At 50.5% G+C, this 17,691-nt stretch overlaps 1 protein-coding gene across 2 annotated transcripts in view; it reads left to right on the top strand.

Moving 5' to 3' along the window:
• Window positions 1-4,130: 4,130 nt before the first annotated feature.
• The window catches only part of CCDC180 (coiled-coil domain containing 180), a 55,303-nt gene continuing 41,742 nt past the window's right edge, over window positions 4,131-17,691 (top strand). Inside the window, exons 1-9 of one of the 2 annotated variants that reach the window (XM_060153384.1) lie at window positions 4,131-4,232; window positions 5,604-5,794; window positions 8,567-8,655; window positions 9,712-9,821; window positions 10,797-10,925; window positions 11,024-11,134; window positions 11,254-11,349; window positions 13,254-13,417; window positions 14,774-14,893. In XM_060153384.1, coding sequence (XP_060009367.1) covers window positions 4,164-4,232; window positions 5,604-5,794; window positions 8,567-8,655; window positions 9,712-9,821; window positions 10,797-10,925; window positions 11,024-11,134; window positions 11,254-11,349; window positions 13,254-13,417; window positions 14,774-14,893 — 1,079 coding nt within the window. In that variant the 5' untranslated portion in view covers window positions 4,131-4,163. The remainder of the gene's footprint in view (window positions 4,233-5,603; window positions 5,795-8,566; window positions 8,656-9,711; window positions 9,822-10,796; window positions 10,926-11,023; window positions 11,135-11,253; window positions 11,350-13,253; window positions 13,418-14,773; window positions 14,894-17,691) is intronic. The other variant, XM_060153383.1, reaches the window with a different exon arrangement.

Raw genomic sequence — 17,691 nt, 5'->3', positions numbered from 1 at the left:
AGGAGTCAAGATTAATTTCTTTCCCATATGGATAACTAGCGACCCTGGGCTGTTTACTAAGACTATCCTCTCCCCATTGCTCTGCCGGGCCTCTTTAGTATATACAACATAAATGTTCGTATGTGTGGGTCTGAGTTGGACTCTCTGTTTCTCTTTGTGTTTATTCTTGCGCTACTACAGCACATTGCCCTGATGATTGTAACTTTATTCTAAGGCTTAATATCTGGTCGTGTAAGCTGTTCAAGTTTATTCTTCTTTGAATTGTCTTGACTATCCTTGGCCATTTGTACTTCTATGGAAATTTTGAAATCAAATAGTCAGTGTCCACCAGACATCTGCTGAGATACTTTATTGTGATTGTATAAATCTGTGGATCAATTTGGGGAGAAGTAACATCTTAACAATACATAGCAAAACAAACAAACAAATAAAAACACCAAAGAAAACCCAATCCAAACCATCATAATAAAAAGGAAGAAATGATAAACTGTGAATATTTGTAATTCATATTACAAAGGGGCTCACATGCCCAATATACAAAGAGTTCCTAGAAATTGATAAGAAAAAGAACAGACACACAGTAGAAAAATTGGCAAAAGACATGAACCCACAGTTCACGGAAAAAGAAATGTGAATAGCCTTAAGTATATGAAAATATGAATAAACTAGAAATAGAAATGCCTACATATGTTCACCATGCAAAAGAATGTTCAGAGCAGCATTATTTGGTAATTCTCTAAACTGGAAACCGCCCAAATGTGCGTCAATAATAGAAAGGATAAATACGATGGGTTATATTTTTGGTAATGGGATATCAGAAATAAAAATGAACTACAGCCACATTCAAAAATATGTTTGAAACTTACAAACATAATGAAAGAAGTCCAACATAAAAGGGTACATTCTGTATTATTCCATTTAAGTTCAAAAACAAGCAAAACTAATTCATGAGTTAGAATATTTGTTACCCTTGGGGAAGAGAGGGCAGTGACTTGGGATGGGTACATAAAGGGGGCTCCTGGAGAGCTGGTAATGTTCTATTTCTTGTGGGTACTGGTTACCAGGTGTATTCCCACTGGATGATATATTAAGCTATACACTTATGATTTCCGTACTTTTCGGTATGTGTGCTATAGTTCAACACACAAATCCTATCAGTTGGATCCAGAACTTCTTTTCTGGTTAGTCCCAAGGTCAGATGACGTAGTGTTTGGTTCAAAACTCTGGAATTACATGGTCAAGATTCACATCCTGGATTTAATCACTTCCTATCTTGGAGATCTTGGCCAAGTTACCAACTCTCTGAGCCTCAGTTTCTTCATCTAATTATAGTACCCTTCTCATAGTTATTGAGAGTATTAAACCCTCTCAATAAATATTAGCTCTTGAGGTGGTCCTTGTTGGTTTTCTTTCTATGGACTATGGAGAAGATGGACGATGGACTGTGGAAGAGGAAGGAAAAGGATGAAGTTCAAGTCAAGAGACATTTTCAAAGTGAAGACTGAGGGGGAAGATACAACGTTGAGGTGCAGGAAAAAGAGTCCAAAGGCTTGGCTTCACTCCTTCCATTCCCTGTCTCTCACCTCCTTGCCCATCTCTAACACGGGAGGTGGACTCACCAGGTAATCTCTAGCTGGTTATTCTTTCCAGTTAGAACATTGTAGAGTTAGGAGGGTAATACAAATGCCATCCAAAAGCCAAACACAAATTTCCATGTTTGATCCAAACTCAAAACAAAAGCCCAGAAACTTGGGAATTAAGGTAGGTAAATTCTCAGTGGTGATATTATGGGTTACTTTTATTTTCTCCATTCAGTTTTTTTTTCTATTTTAAACAATGTGTGTTGCTTACTTGGAACCCAGAAAGCATCTATCTGAGCAGGGAAAACACAGTTTCTGATGTAGAAGGGCCAAGCCAACAGGGCCTCTTAGACAAGACAGAGATCTCGCTAACTGCAAATAATTCCTGGACACTTCCTATTTTTTATTGTGTTTTTCACCCTTAACCTCACTTAAATATACTTTCTCTGTTTCCAGCTAAAATTAGTCCAATCACTTGTTACAATATTTCACCTTGTTAATAAAACCTGGGACCAAAGAAGGGGAATAAAAGGGTTTCTATTCACTGTTTCTTAATTTCTGAAATTAGTCTGGACAGAATGATCACTTATTCAAGGAAGTTGTCATAGGGAGCATTTATGAGCAATTGGGACAGGGATCCCTGCTGAGGGGAGGGATTCTCTGAGGAGTCAGGAACCCCACACCTATAGGAAACCCTCACCAGGTTCAGTGTCAGCCACAAGTATCTTCAGCCCTGGCCATGCAGGACTCTGGGTGCGTGTGTGGGAAAGAGCCAAGTCTGGGAGAGTCAGACCAGGACACTCCGGGCATTCGTGCATTTACCAGGGAGCACTCAGTGTGTCTGTATTATGTGCAGGACACTGCTGAGGGCAGTGGAAGCTGGACAAAAGTTAAGAGGGCACACCTGCCCCTCAGAAAACCCCTTCCAGTAGGATGCCCTGAACTCCTGCATTTGACAGCGACCAACGTACAAGCCCGTTCAGGGAAAGGAGAGGTGATGGGGTGAGGAAGGGGAGATGAGGGTCAGAGTGAGTGGGGGGGATCCTGTCACTGGCAGTGGCTGGAAGTATGGGTGGGTTTGGGGTGTGTGGAAACAGAAGGATCCCAGAGGAGCAGGGTGAGGAAGGGCAGGGGGCAGTGGCAGATGTAGGAAGAGTGAGGAGTTTGCTGAAGCAGGGAGAGTCAGGGCGGGAACCAGATGCGGGAGGGCCTCTGAGGTCATCTAGGGACTGTGGGCTAGGTTTGGTAGGGGCTGCAGAGCTGGTGAGGGCCTTTTGAGCAGGAGAGTGGGTACCTCAGAGCTGTATTTTAGGAGGGTTATGCAGCAGTGGTGAGTTGGGTGAATGGAACTCAAAGAGTCACATAAATTAGCCTTTTAATTATAATTCCATTCAAGCCTGAGGCCTGGATTCTGAGCCCTTCAACCTCTTTTAGTCTGAGAAAGAGATGGTCTCTTTTAGAGATGCTTTCCACTTCTTATTTATAGCCATGCACTATCTATGCTACTTCCCAGCAGAGATTGGTTTTAACCAAGACAAAGAAGATAGGATGGTTTTTCTTGACCACAATGGCTCAGAGATGCATCTCCTGTCTCCTGCTAATTTTCGGAATATTCAATGTGCTTCTCTGGAAGCTCCTGCCAACCCTGAGGTATCCCCTGCACAGAGAAACTGGCAGGAGTTTCACTACTCCACGAGGGGGGGTTCCCCGTCGCTAAGGGCAACCCGCCTCCTCCTGGGAAAGCGCGTGAGGGCGGGGCCAACGGAGCTCCCGCCCCTCTGCGTTGCCTTGGAGACCAAGTGTGTCTAGTTGCAGTTGAGGTTGGACTTGAGTGGTGCTTTCTGCTGGTGCAGGTGCGGGCGCGGCCGGGTCCCTGGGTGCAGGGCCTGCCTCCACTTGGTGGGGCTTAGAGGGCCTACCCTGAGACTGCCCCTTCTCCTTGATGGGCTTGTGGGGCAGGCGTGAGAGGAGCCTGCTGGGCTTCTCAGCATACAGTAGGTGCCTGATGAGCGTGGCCAGAATCAGGCCGCTCCCTCCCTCCACGTCCTCCTACCCAGGTGTCCTTTGTTGGGGGGGAGGGGTGCGGGGGAAGTCCTCGAACCGCGTTCTGCGCCAGTTGCGGGTTCAAGGCCGGGTTGAAATCCCAGCTGATACCTTGGGCACGTAGACTTTTCCCCGAAGAGCTTGAGAGAGTGAAGCGCAAGCAATAGCTATTATTCTTTGTCCCCAAAGTCAGCCTCGGATTTGCGCCTGGCGTGGCTGGGAGAGCCGACCTTCTCAGTGAGTTCGGGTTAAGTTCTTGCCTGAGGTTTGTTTCCCTTTTGCTTCTTCGCACCCCTCCCCCTCTTCTTCTTTTAAAGTAAGAACCCTGAGGCCTGAGAGGGGCCCTGATGCTTTCTCCCAGGGTAGAGGAGTCTCAGCCCCCGTGGACCCGGCCAGCCTGTCTGCCTGGGGAGCCTTGTCCTCGGGGGAGGACTTGTCCTCGGAGGGGTAGGGGGAGGTTTGTCAGTATCTGTCCGGGTCTAATAGAGACCAAACCCCAGGCAACAGCTTCCCTGCAGGGGTGTCCAGCCAGAGGCCAAGATGTCCTCAGTGGGGAAGGTGACCCACATTCCCAGCGGGAATGTCTACCAGCAGATCTTCGAGGCTGAGGTAAGCCTGTCCTTCTGTTCCCCCTTTTCCTGCCCCCCCCTTCCCTCCGGCCCCCTGGAAACTTCCCTCCCTCTGAAGACTTCTTTGCCTGGAATCTAATGAAATAAGGGCTTTGAAATTGCTTAGATTAAAAATAATTCTTATTGGCTCCTGAAATGTAAGGATACAAAATTAGAATGTCTGTTTCTGAAAATTAGAAAATTAAATTAAATTTAATTTAAATTACTCAGAAATAGCCAGAATTAGCCATTGGGTGTCCTGGAGCTTTTACCTAGCATGAAAGCATTTCTTATTTTTCTGTTTAAAAACTGGGTTTGATTCTATAGCAGTGTCTTAAAACCTACTTTTTCCCTGGTTAAATTATCCCAGAGACCTTTCCTTGTCACTGCACATTCACGAACTTCACGATGTTTAGTGGCTGCTTAGTTTTTGACCTAGGACTTCCCATAATTTATTAAGGTAATAATGCCCTCTTGACAGCCATATAGGTTGTTGGCATTGCCTTGTCATCTATAAAAAACTGCACAGATGAAACAATATCTTAAAAGAAACACACAGACTCAAACCCTTCTTTTGAAGTTGTGTACTGCTTATTTAAAAGGGATTTTTATTCCTACTTTGAGCCCTAAATAATGCTCTCTGTGGAAGGCTTGGAAATTATAATAGCATAAAGAAACAAAAGGAACAAATTACTCACATGATCCTGCGCCCTAGAAGCAACGATTCTTAACGTTTGGGTTATTTTCTCCTTGTCATTTCTCCATGCATTTAAAGTTTTGAGATTATAATGTATAATTTTGGTTATAATTTTAATTATACTTTTTTTTTTGCCCTTCCACACTCCTTGTGGGATCTCAGTTCCCTGACCAGGGATTGAACCTGGGCCACGGCAGTGAAAGCCTGGAATCCTAACCACTGGGCCACCAGGGAACTCCCTTAATTTATGCTCTTAATTGATATACTTTATGGTATATCATATCCTGAGCATTTCCTCATGTCATAAAAAATCCTTTGTAAGTCTCATTTTTAATAAATTCCTAACATTCACCCGAAGGGTCATACTGGGTTTACTCAACCAATCTCCTATTGTTGGACAGTTCCATTTTTCCAATTCCTTGTGATTATAAAAATGTGGGGATGAGCATCTTGGTCCTCATTAAAATTTCTTAAAAGATGCCCTCCTAGAAATGGCTGAATGACTGATATGGGGAGGGGAGAGCCCACCTGCATGGAGTGTGCCCTGGGGTTGCAGGCCTCCCTCAAAGTGCCTTCCTGCTGGCCGGCTCCCACTTGACCAAGACAGTGCAGTCAGCCTGGGTGCTGGGAAGTCTGCAGTTCTGATCCCCCTAACCTGGACCTTCCTGGATTTAGGTACAGCTGGTCCACTCCCTGGCATCCACCAGGAAGCGAACTATGGAGCGTTCCATGGCCCCAAAGGATGGCAGGAAGCTCTTGATGACGAAGATGGATATTCGTGAAGGGGAGATGATGTCTCCTCGGCAGCGGAAGTGGGCGCACAGCCTACCCAATGACTGGGTCACAGAAAACCCTGTTCTCTACAGGTAGGTCCTGCTGTCCAGGCCACATCCCACACACTAGGGGTGGTTAGAATTTTCAAAAACTCAAAAAGAGCTCACACAAGATGAGTACCAGATAGGAATGAAGTCCCAGGTACCTCCCCTGAGAGAGAGCGGTAATAACACCTACTTTGCAGGATTGTTTGCTTCTCCCTCTCTTCCGCCCTCTCCCTCGCCGGGGCACTGGGTATGCGGATCCCAACCTCCTGGAACTTGAGGCTTCAACAGTACATAAATAAGCAGGTCTCCCCAAAGCGGGGAAGGCTCTGACACCGAGGACAGGGTGGTGGGACAGGAGTCAGGAAAGCTGTCTGAGGAGGGGCCTCAGCTGAGATGAGAGGATGAGGAAAGGAAACACGGAGCAGGGCTCTGAGACAGTACCGGCTTATCTGTTCAGAAGGCTGAAGAAGTCAGCGGGCCTGCGGAGAGGGCTGGGAGATGAGGCCAGGAGAGATTTGCAGGCTACAGTCCGTATTTTGGACTGTACTGAAGTGAACAGCTGATTTGCATTTTTAAGGCCTTCAGGTTGTGCGGTGTGTAGAACATGGGGGGCTGTAAGGAAAGGCAGGGAGGCCAGGGAGGAGGCCACCACAGTCCACGCAAGCTCTGTGGAGCTGTGAGAGGGACACAGGGCATTTCAGGTTTATCTTGGAGGCAGAACCCGTGGGACTAGGTGACAGATTGGGTGGGAGGAGAGGGCTCTTGAGAGTCCTAGGTCTCTGGCCCGAGTGCTTGGGTGGACAGCAGAGGTGCCATTCCCTGAGATGGGAGCAAGTGGGGTTGGGACAGGGAGATCAGGAGTTCCTTCTGAACCTCCGAGTTCAGAAGTTGAACTTGAATTCCTGAGCATATGCCGTTTCAGCTCCCTGAGCGTAGACTCCTCAAGCAGGGAGAAAGGAACAGAAAGGAAAAGGAAAAGTGCTTCCTCACGGGGCACTTTGGAGAATGTAGCAGGAACTGGGCTTCCCTTAGGCTCGTTAAGCTCTGCACCAGCCATAAACCTTCTCGAGTCTGGGACTCTGGGACAGGAAGTCAGTCCTGCTGTATCTGCCTTTGTGTTCCTTTTAACCCCCATTGGAGCAGGGATTGACCGGGTAAAAGTCTCTGCCCTGCCCTTTGAATTTTCCCAGGAAAAGGTCACCTGAGGCTTCTGACACTCAGCACCCTGAACAGCTGGGCAAACCCACTGGCCACCCAGGCACAGACTGGAGGTCAGCATTCTCCAGCCCTGTCCCTGATGCCCCATGCAGGGATCCAGAGGCACACACAGCTGGAACCTGACCACGCTCCCTCCCACCTCCTGGGAGGGTAGTCTTGTGCAGCCTGGCTGTGACTCTGCCTCCTACAGGGGTCCCAGGCCCCTCTCAGCTGACCTGTTTTCTACCAGACTCAGGGACTCCTGACATCTCCCTGTGCTTCCCGAGGGTCCCCTCCTCCCCAGAGTTTAGCCTAGAACCACCTATCCTCCGCATAACTGGGTATAACATCAGTCAGGCACTCTTGGCGCCCACAGGACACTGTTTGGGGAAAGGCACTTCTCATGGAGGGCGCTGGCGTTGTGCTGGCTTCCTGGCACAGACAGACAAGGACACAAGAAGAGAGATGTGCTTATAACCTACCAGGCCCTGCCACCCTCAAAGCGACTGGGATCACTGACTCAGCATCGGCACCTCTCTGGGGTGCCTTGTCCCCTCCTTGAAAATTTGGCCAGCCAAACCGGTCAACTTGTGCATTCATTCACACAGGACAGGACCTCTGGTGGGTGGAAGAGAAACTCGGGGTACGGGTCGATCACCACTAGTGTAAACCAAGCCCCCAAGTTCCTGGGACAAGTGGCCAAGAAGCCAGAGCTGTTAGCAGCTCCCATAGTCGGGGCACCCGGGCCCTAGTGGGGCCACCTTAGTCCAGGGGCATTTGGTTGACAAGGCTGAGAGACCCCCCTCTGGAGGGCCAGCCTGGGCCCCATCAGCTGCCACCCAGGCCCTGCGGTCTTCCTTGGTGGTAGGTGTGCCATGAGGACTACATAAGAGAAAGTCTGGAAAGTGCTGCACATGTCAGGGCCCCGAGGAATGGCAGGCGTCACTGAGAACTGCTGCATTTCTGTGGCGCTTGCCCTGTGGGCAGCACATTAAGGGATTTTTATTCCAAAGCTGAGGTCGTGCTCACCCACCTGGTCCTCCCTGCTGAGAGAGTTTGTCCTGGGATCCCAGCTCTCTCCTCCCACACCCAGACCCCATGAACCATGGACCTTGGCATCACATGCAGGGATCTGGGAATCCCAGCGCCACTTTGTCCAGTGACTTCCCTCCCTCATCCCCCATCCTGGACAACAGGGTCACCCTGGCTGCCTCATAGGATGGGTTGTTGAAGAAGCAGGTGAGGAGCGTGCTGAATGCTTAGCCCCAGTCTGGCTTTCCCAGGTTGGCCAGGCCCCCTGTGGCCCTCAGTTTCCACATGTGGAAAATGGCTCCTGCCCACCACTCACACTTGTTGTGCGGCCAGAATGGAGCAAGATCCCTGAGGGCAGACCCCAGCTTCTCACCTGAGAACTGTGGTGTCTGCTGGCAGCAGATGCCCAGGCAGTGTTTGTTGGGGGCACATCCTCAGGGCATTTTGGAATCAGTGGGCCCGGACTATTACCAATTCCCAGGGTGTCTCTGGAGACCCAGAGCTACCCTGGAGGGGAGCAGTGCGGGGTGGGGAGGGGGGTGTGTGGTAGGGGGTGTTGGTTATTGTTTTCCTCTGCTTGTGCCTCAGGGAAAAAGAAATAGCCAAGAAGGAGAAAGCTCAAGAGAGTGAGAACAGCACTGCTGCCAGAGAAGTGCGGGGCCTCCCAGACGCCCCCGGTGAGCCGATGTTCAGGCGTGAGGGCAGGCATGGCCTGGGCCAGAGAGCGCTCTGTGGGGAGCTCCTGGAAGCGCTAACATAGAAGCATCTGAAGGTCCCGCTGTTCCTCTGTTCAGCATCATAGAGGGCCTTCCCTGGAGCCCACCTCTCCACCCCGCCCCTCTCCCCTGGGCCTTTGCCTCTGAAGCATTTCCCCTGAACCTTCTCCCCAGCGCAGGGAGCTGGGGGGGTGGGGGTGGGGGGAGGTGCTGCCTGCACAGTCAGCATTTCCTGATGAAACCATTTGGTAAAGGATGTAGCTCGCTCTTCTGTGATTTCACAGGAGGGTTTTTCAATCTGTATCACATTACCCTGGTTTGACTTTATCCGGATACGGAGGCTCTTTTTCTTTGTAATTAAAACAGTAATATATGCTCACTATAGAAAAAGGAAGGAGATAAAGCAGAAGGTGAAAACTCCACCTCCACAATAGCCCCTTTCTCCGCCCAAGAGTGCCCACCGCCCATGAAACCACATAGTGCCCCGGGTCCCACCTGTATTCAGAGGACAGCAGAGCGCAGGGTGGGCTCACAGACCCTAGAGCAGAGGGCACACATGCCAACCCCTGCTGAGCCTCTGACTGCCTTTGGTCTTGGACCCCCATGCCTGAGTGTCCTATTAAGTGGCCGGTAATAGAACCTGCCTCTTGGCTTCATCCTGAGGAGTAACTGATTTAGAGCAATACCTCGTGAATGGTAAGTGCTGATAAGTGTTGGTAATTCTTATCTGTGTATGTGTTTTCTTCTATAAAACTTTTTAAAAAAACCCTAAATGTTCCTATTCTATACATACCATTTGGAACTTTTTTTGAGCATTTAACTGTATATGTAAGACTTAATTCCCTACAGCACTTAGGGATCACCTTCTTTTTCCTTAAGTCTCTGACACTGCCGGCCTGCTTTGGGGGGCCATCTCCTGAACCCAGGCACTTGCTGCCTTGCTGTCGTTTCCTGGGTACTCTGACCTCACCTTGGAGCTCTGAGGGCAACCTCATCACCTCCGTTGTTCTCCCCCAGTTCCTGAGAGGTTCAGCACCATCACCCTTCAAGGGCGAGAGGATTACAAGAGGAGGAGCTATGAGAGTGCTCTGGCCAGCTTTAAGGAGGAGATCGATCAGATTGGGATGGTGAGAATTCTCCCTCTCGCTTGCCTTCTGTTCCTGGGCCATTCCAAGGGGAGGGTGGACTCTGCACAGCGCCCGCCGCCCCACCTCCCAGGTCCTCAGTGGCTCACCAGGTGTAAACAGAATCGTAGTAGCCATGTTTGGATGGCTTGCTACAAGTTCTGATTATGAGCAGAACTCTATATGTCAGGTACTGTTATAACCTCCAGTTTACAGGTGAGGCCCAGAAAGTCCTGCCTGATATGGCACGTAAGGGCCAAGTGGGAACTGGACTCTGGATCTGATGCTAAAGCCCAGTCTTTGATCTCCCTGCTCAGTCCTACTAACAAGGGGCCAAACGGCCTGACCCTTAGGCACTACCCTCAATTGGCTCGCTGTTCCTCTCCAGAGACCTCTAACCAGACTAATCCCTGGAATTTTGCCCTTTCGGGTCCTCTCTGGGCCCCGGATCACACTCACCACTTTCTCCCTGAGTTCCCTGGATTCCGGGAGCTGGTCACAGACCCAGAACACCAAGAAGGTGCTCTCCCTGCCAGCTTGTCACTTTCCTGATATATCCCAACTGGACTTGAGCTCTGCTGTCACCGTGAGCTCAGCGGCTTTGGTCACACAACCGAACTGAGCCTCAGTTTCCTCATCTGAAGTACTCTTGGAATTATTTCACTGGCCACTTCTTTAATGAATATTTGTTGAGCTCCAACCATGGGCCAGGCATAAGGTCAGCACGTACTTTGCAGGCTATGGTGAGGACCAAGTGAGTCTGAGGACAAGGCCTCACACATGGCGTGTGTCCCGAATAGTGCTGCCCTTGTGCTCTGGCTGTGAACAGTTAGTAAATCTGAACTCTTCAGGTCTAGGTAAGCGTTACTGTTTTTGAGAGAGGACCGCAGCTGGCACTTCCCTACTATAGGGTTGGGGGGGTCCTTCCCGTCCCAGGGGTGTTGATACCATAGCCCTCGCCCTCCTGGCCTGTTTTAGGAAATGGAACCTCTCATCGTGGAGCCAGGAGCCCGTCTTTTAAAAAAGCTGGCTGAGTCTGACGAAGACATCAACAATCTCTTCGAAAAGGTGGAAAACGACAGCAAGCTTGAAGACTACACCATCCAAGTAGGGGTCCCCTCGTGGCGGGACCCGCCCTACCTGCGTCCTGCTCCTTTCTTCCCTGCCACCTGTTCTCCCAGCCTGACCCAAACTTCTTGGCACAGACCCTGTTGGAGCTGCGGGATCAGGTGGCCGAGAAGTTCCTGCTCCAGAAGCAGGAGATCAAGGAGCTGGATAAGACGCTGCACTCTCTTGAGTTCTCCCGGGCAGATAAAGTGAGTTGGCCTCCAGATGTGCTCTTGGTGATTTTCACTTGCGGGATTTGTGAGTCATCACCTGTTTTTAGTTCTCCAGGAGAAGGGAGTCACTCACTGTGGTGCCTTGTCATTTCTAGCTAAAAAGTGTGTTGAAGAAATATGTGGAAATCATAGAGAAAACTTCCTACCTCATGCAGCCCGACGTGTACAGGCTGATCAATAAAGAAGCCACGGTGAGTGATTTTCACGTGCAGGGGATGAGCCCGCGGGAGCAGGACCCCAGGATGCCCTAGAGCCTGGGTCTCAGGAATGATGGGCTTCTCATATACAACATTTCCAAGTAACTCAGGTTGGCTACTTGAGTTCAGAACTAGAGTCTCTGTTAAGTATTTTCAATAGAAATCTCTCTAGTACATTTTATGCTTCCCTGCCATGTTCCCTGCCAGTTAACCTAATACTGTGTCATCAGTGTGACCAATGCTAATTTTATGAGCACCTACGGGGCCGTGTCTCAGCTACCATGTGCAATGCTATGTGTGCTACAAGACAGAGGCATGATCTCACAACTGTTGTGGTCTCAGGGTGGTGTGTGCACTCATAAGTGACCTCAGCATGCCCTGTATGTCTAGTTTTTCTAGTGGTTCTTGTCTTTCCTCCTGCTGTCTGTCTATTGCTGAACCATGCCTGCTCCTCTGGCTCTGTCCCCACTGCTTCTCTGTCCACACCCTCAGCCTCCTCCAAGTGCTTCCTTTGGGATAAAACAAAATACAAGAAAATCAAGGTTGTTCATGAAAGGACACTTCTTTTGGCTACTCAGAGGTACATTCTCTTGCATAGGTTTCTAGGTCCTGTACAGAAAGCTGGGCTTGCCGGTTAATGGGCCTCCTGGCAGCACGCAGGGTAGAAGGAGTACAGTGTTCAGAATCACAGATGGGCTCCAGCCCAGGTCTGTGCCTTGGGGTCCTGGACAAAGCACAGACAGAGAGTGAGCACAGGCCCCCCTCTGCACTGCCCAGACATGAAAGTTCCTGAAATTACTCAGCCCCAGCACCTGGAATTCCGTGTCCATAAAATGAGGATAGTGTTGCTTAAACACCAGTACTTGGGGGGAGGATGACATAAGAGGACGCAGCAGTGGCCGCTCTCATTTTGAGACAAGCAGGAGTTCCTAACTTTGAGCCATTTGATCGATTAGGGGAGTCAGAGTTAACAGTGTCCCACTTAGTTTCGACATTTGACTTTCCTGTGTTTATTGTATGCATAACAACTGGCACTTTCTACTTGCTCTGTGTGCATCTATCTCATTTAACTTCACCAATTCCTTGTGCTGTAAATGGCCTTATCTTTACATTATGGCTACGGAATTGGAGGTTCAGGAGATACTTGCCAATGCCCCCGAGCTGGGAACAGCCAGCATCAAACCTCGGCTTTCAGTGAAAATTGTTACTGAAATTTCTGCCTGCTGAGCTTGGCGGTTCTCACCCTTGCCCCAGGGCAGTGCATAGAGGGCTTGGGGACATGTGTGGGGCATTTTTGGCTGTCCCAGTCCTTGGGGGACTTGGGAGAGGCTGCTCTCATTTAAGGGGGTGGAGAGGCTAAATGGCAGAACAGTGTCACACAGTGAAGAATCGTCCCGACTGCCATGCCAAAGGTGCCCTGGTGAGGTCCGCTGGGAGGACTGCCAAAGAATGTCCTAGCTGTGATCTCATTTGGTAATTGGGTACTGGTTCTCATCACAACCATATGTGGCTGGTCCCTGGTAGCATGAGCACTCTGCTTTTGGAACAGATTTATAAAAAAAATAGTTAAACACTGAAAGCCTGCTGAAGTGCTTAACTCCAGTGAACTTAGAATCACCTTTTTAAACAAACCATCTGAGGTGGCCTTGGAGCTGGGTTGAAACTCACGTGGTCAGGGTTCATGGTTAAGCCTTCAGGAAAGACCCTTGTCATGTCCGTAGCTGCTGAGCCCCAGGCAGCTTCCTTGAGTGCCCAGCGACCCCACAGTAATCCTCAGACGCCGCCACGGCCCTGCTCGGCCCTCGGCCCGCAGCTCACCAGCCCCCTGTCCAACTGAGCCTTGTTCTGACCTTGGAGAGCCCCCGCTCTATCTAGAGCCTGCCCACCTGTGACTGCAGATCATAAACCACGCCCTGCTGGGCAACCGGAGGGCCCTCGCCCAGCTGTTTGTCAACCTGATGGAGGCCGCGCTGCAGCAGGAGCTCGATGGCCACCGCCGCTGGCAGGGCCTGGTGGATGCCTGGAAGGCTCTCAAGAAGGAGGACCTGGTGCAGGGTTTCAGGTTGGTGGCTGCCCACACCACCCGAGGCTCTCCCCCTGCCCCCCTGGGCGGCAGCATAGGCGGGCGAGGGGGGCACATTCTCCCTCCCTTTGTGGTTACTTTAAGAGGCTCTTGCTTTTTCTGGTGGTAAAAGTAATAGGTGCTCTTTTTTAAAAGTCAAAATAGATAAAAGTATAAGGAAGAAATTAAAAATCACCATTAATTCCTCACCACAGTGAGAAGCACGGCTGATATTTTGGTGTATTTTCTCCCAGGCTGCTTTAGACCCATACTGCGTATGTAGATTTGTATCTTATTTTCTTTGTACACGTTTTCTCATAAGCATTTTCTGAGCACTGTACAAACTGTTTGAAAATGTTAGTCTGATTATCTGCCCACTGTCCACTCTTTACTATTACTGGGCTAAGGAGAATGGCCATCCCTCAGGCTTGGGACACTTCCCACCCTGTGGTAGCAGGTTTTACCCATGGGAGGCAGGGGGAAGAGAGGGCCCATCTCCAAGCTCCCTCCACCAGATGGCACTTTTGTTAATGCTGACACAAGGGTCCTGGAGCTTTTGGCCAGTAAGGAAGGCTTTCTTTTGCTAAGAAAGGGACTCTTGGGACCAAGATGTCTGAGGACACCAAAGAGTGTCTGTCTGTGCTGTAGCCGTGGGGGTGGGAGGCCCATCTGTACGCCCGCATTTCTAGATGGAGAGCACCAGAGTCTGACTCTGGGGAGGAAGGAAAAGTGTATTGAGGTCTGGCTGCACCTGTACTTTCCCTGTGACCTTGGTCAAGGGCTTGAACATACAGAGCCTTTTTCTGCAGGTGCCGTGATGAACTGGTGATAGGGTTTCAGTGATGGTCAACAAGATGCTGTATGGAAAGTGCCTGTCTCGGCCTGGGCGTGGGCTTGGGAGGTTAAGATGTCAGTAATCATCATCGGCAGTGATGGCAGGTGCTGACATTTCCTGGGCATTTCCCAGGAGCCAGGCACGGTGCTAAGGGCTTTGCTCACATTATCTTGCTGGGTCCTCACAAGGACTCCTTGAGGAAGGTACTGTCATTAGCTCCATTACAGAAGAGGAAACTGAGATTCAGCGGGGGCAACTTGCCCAAGGTCACAGAGCTGGAGGCGGCAGTCAGGACCCACACCCGATCTGTGCCTGCTGGTCCCTCCATTCTTCTCTCCCCCGCTCTCCTTCCCTCTCTTTCTTCCCTCCTTTCCTCAGATGCCCGGATGGAGGGGAAGGGGCTGGGAGTGGTGTCCGGGTGCTAGGGTTCTGAACGTTCTTACCGTGGGTCTCATCCCTTCTCTCCCATCCACCTTGCCCCTCCCCTCCTCTGCATGGTGCCGACGTGTCTGGACGTCCAGTGAGTTCATGGCCAGTGAAAGGATCCAGACTCCTCCAGCTGTGCAGATGGAGCTGGAGACCATGTTTAAGAACCAGAGCGCCCTGCAGCAAAAGCGGCTGGACCATCTCTGCACCATCTGGTACAGAAGGAGGGGCCGCTGGGGAGGGGCACCTTTCGGGGGTCCATGGGGGAGGCAGGCACAGTCCTCAGCGTTGACCTTTCTTCTGAGGTGTCCTCCAGACCCGGCCATCTCCCAGTTCTCTGATCCTGGGCTGGTTGCCTGGGTCCATGTTCTGGGGTGTCCCAGCCCCAGTGGCAACAGGGCACGTGACACATTTGCTGCAGAAAGAAGTTTAGCGGGTAATGGCTTCCAAGCTCTTTGGCAGAACCAGGGGCGAGGTTCGGAGGGGAGCGGGGGAAGGAGGGGCCAGGTCAGGGGCTAGACTTTTCCTGAGGGCAGTGGGGAGCAGAGTGACTCCATCAGCTCTGCAGTTCGGAGGGTGGGTAGAGGGGTATGAGTGAAGCTGAAGGCTTGGAGGCTGATGAGGAGGCTGCTGCCAGCAGACAGGGACCTGTCAGAGGCTCTGGATGCTTCCCTCACACCTGGGTCCAGCTGATCCCATGATAAGCTCTTTGGCGGGGGCATACTGAATGTTCTAGACCCTGGAAGCCCACCGTCTGGGGAGCCTGTAGCATCCACCCTTAGCAGCAGGATGGAGCCTGTGTGGTCCTGCAAGGCAAAGACATTTCATGTGTTGGGACCCGTGCACCTCCTTCGTCCCTTGGACGCTGGGATGGTCCCTCGTTGGACGCTGGGATGCAGGTTCTTCCCGTCTCCCCACCACAGAGCTCAAGTTCTCCTGGGACGTAAATGACTATTAGGACCCCCACAACGTGAGCCAGAAGGACTCCCTCAGGACTGGCCTCTCCTGCCCCATGTGCAGCCACATTTTCATGCAGTGTGAAATTAACGTGGATAAAAATCTCAACACAAGGAAAAGTGCTTTTGTTGTTTTCTCTGACTCCACTTAGTCCCTGTTCATAAAGCTGGGCAAAACTTAGCCTTTCTTGGGGATCCTGTCCACTGAGGGAAAGTTACGGAATCCCACCCAAAGCCAGGCCCGGTGGTGGGAGTCTGGTCCTCAGAGTTTGGTCCACACACATGCAGCTGGGCAACTGCTGCTGCTTCCAGACTGTTGGACGCAGGAGTCTTGAGGAGGCTGCTCTGAGCCCCCGAGTCCTCACACGCCAGGCAACTGTTGCTGTCCAGAGATGTGGGTCTTGCTGCTGCTCCCATGGTGCCACCAGGAAGTAGGCTGGTGGTACTGCCAGGCTGGCACTGCCGGGCACCCGCCATCCTGCTGTGTCTGCACCTCCCCCCAGCCCCTTTCTATTGGGTGAGGAGACAGTCCTGGTCCCCAGCGCCCTCCTCCTCCTCAGGGCTCTCAGCCCACTCCCACAAATGCCTTCTCCTCAACAGTGTTCTCGACTCTTCTAAGAACTTAGACTTTTGCAGACAAAATGCAGAAAGATTTTTAGGCCGATGTCTTTTATGCCCCACCACATCCCTCATACAGGCTGTGAATGTGGGGCTGACTGCTGCCTGAGTGGAGGGGAGAGACAGGGCCAAAGACCTGGAGAAAAATGCATTCATTGATGCTTCTGGCCAAAGCTGGGACACACCGTATAATGGCAGTGTCTGCAGGCAGAGCATGGAGCTGGGTGTGTGCTATGACCTGGCCTGGAGGAAGGTGGGGGCAATTCTAAGAAATCAGAGGCAAGAGCACATTTATAGGACATAGGACCCAGCAGTGGGAATATATAAAAAAGTGAAGTCAGGACATAATCCCACTGTCTGGAAGCATTGCAAACACAATGCTTAAACACACAACTTAAAGTTGCAAAGCCTTGATCACAGAATTGCAGTGAGTGTCGAGCGGAGGTTTGGGTTTGTGGTGTTTGTGCAAAGAGGTCTGGGCAGCTCCCACAAAGCACACTGTGTAGACACCACCTATGTTTCCTTGACCTGTCAGCGGCTGCTAGGGAGCCTTCTAATCATGCCCGAGGAGCTGTTCCATGGAACTGCCTCATATGGGATCACACGTAGCGCCCACGTCCCATCCTGGCCCAGAGCTCCAGGCCTTCCTCTGTAGACCCAGAGCCCAGACGCCTGGCGAGGATCCTTGTTTCGGCGCATGCCAGGCCCTCTGCAGGCTTGTGGGCAGTGATGGCAGAGGGGTGGGGAGTCTTATTAAGATTCCCAGGGCCCCAAGAGGGAGGTATCTCCCAAAATCCCAGGAGAATTCCCATGGATTTTCCTGGACCCAGTAAGTATATGTGCATGTAATTTTAAAATAGTTTTTAAAAATAAAATTTGCATTTTGGAGTAATGTTAGATTTACAGAAAAGTTACAAACGTAGCACACAGAATTCCTGTATACTCCTAATCCAGTTTCCCTAATGTTGTCATCTTACACTGCCTGTGGACACTTGTCAACACTAAGAAATTAACTTTGATGAGTTCCCATTAAGTAAGCACCAGACTTTTTCGGATTTCACCAGTTTTTCCACTAATGTCCTTTTTCTGTTCCAGGACCCAATCTAGGATGCCACATTGCATTTAGTACAATGTTTAGACTTGAGATTATGCCCTGCACACCTTGTACCTACCTTTTGCTCTTTACTGTCCCACTATGAGGGGGCTGCCCAAGACCATCTTGGGTTACACGTCTTGTCCTGACATAATTGTTTATCTCATCCCCCTTTCACTGGCAAAATGTCCTGGTTTGGACAATAACTAGCATGTCATACGCATTTTTCCACATCAGTAAACACCACCTGTAACTTCCTTAGTGGCTTAACGCAACAATCATTTTTTGCTTCTCATGATTCTGTGAGCTGGCCGAGCAGTTCCCTGTGGCTGGGCTGGATGGCCTT

This window comes from Lagenorhynchus albirostris, chromosome 7 (assembly GCF_949774975.1).
Source record: "Lagenorhynchus albirostris chromosome 7, mLagAlb1.1, whole genome shotgun sequence".
Classification (NCBI taxonomy): domain Eukaryota; kingdom Metazoa; phylum Chordata; class Mammalia; order Artiodactyla; family Delphinidae; genus Lagenorhynchus; species Lagenorhynchus albirostris.
The sequence above is the reverse complement of the archived record's forward strand: the minus strand, read 5'-3'. Positions and strand labels throughout refer to the sequence as shown.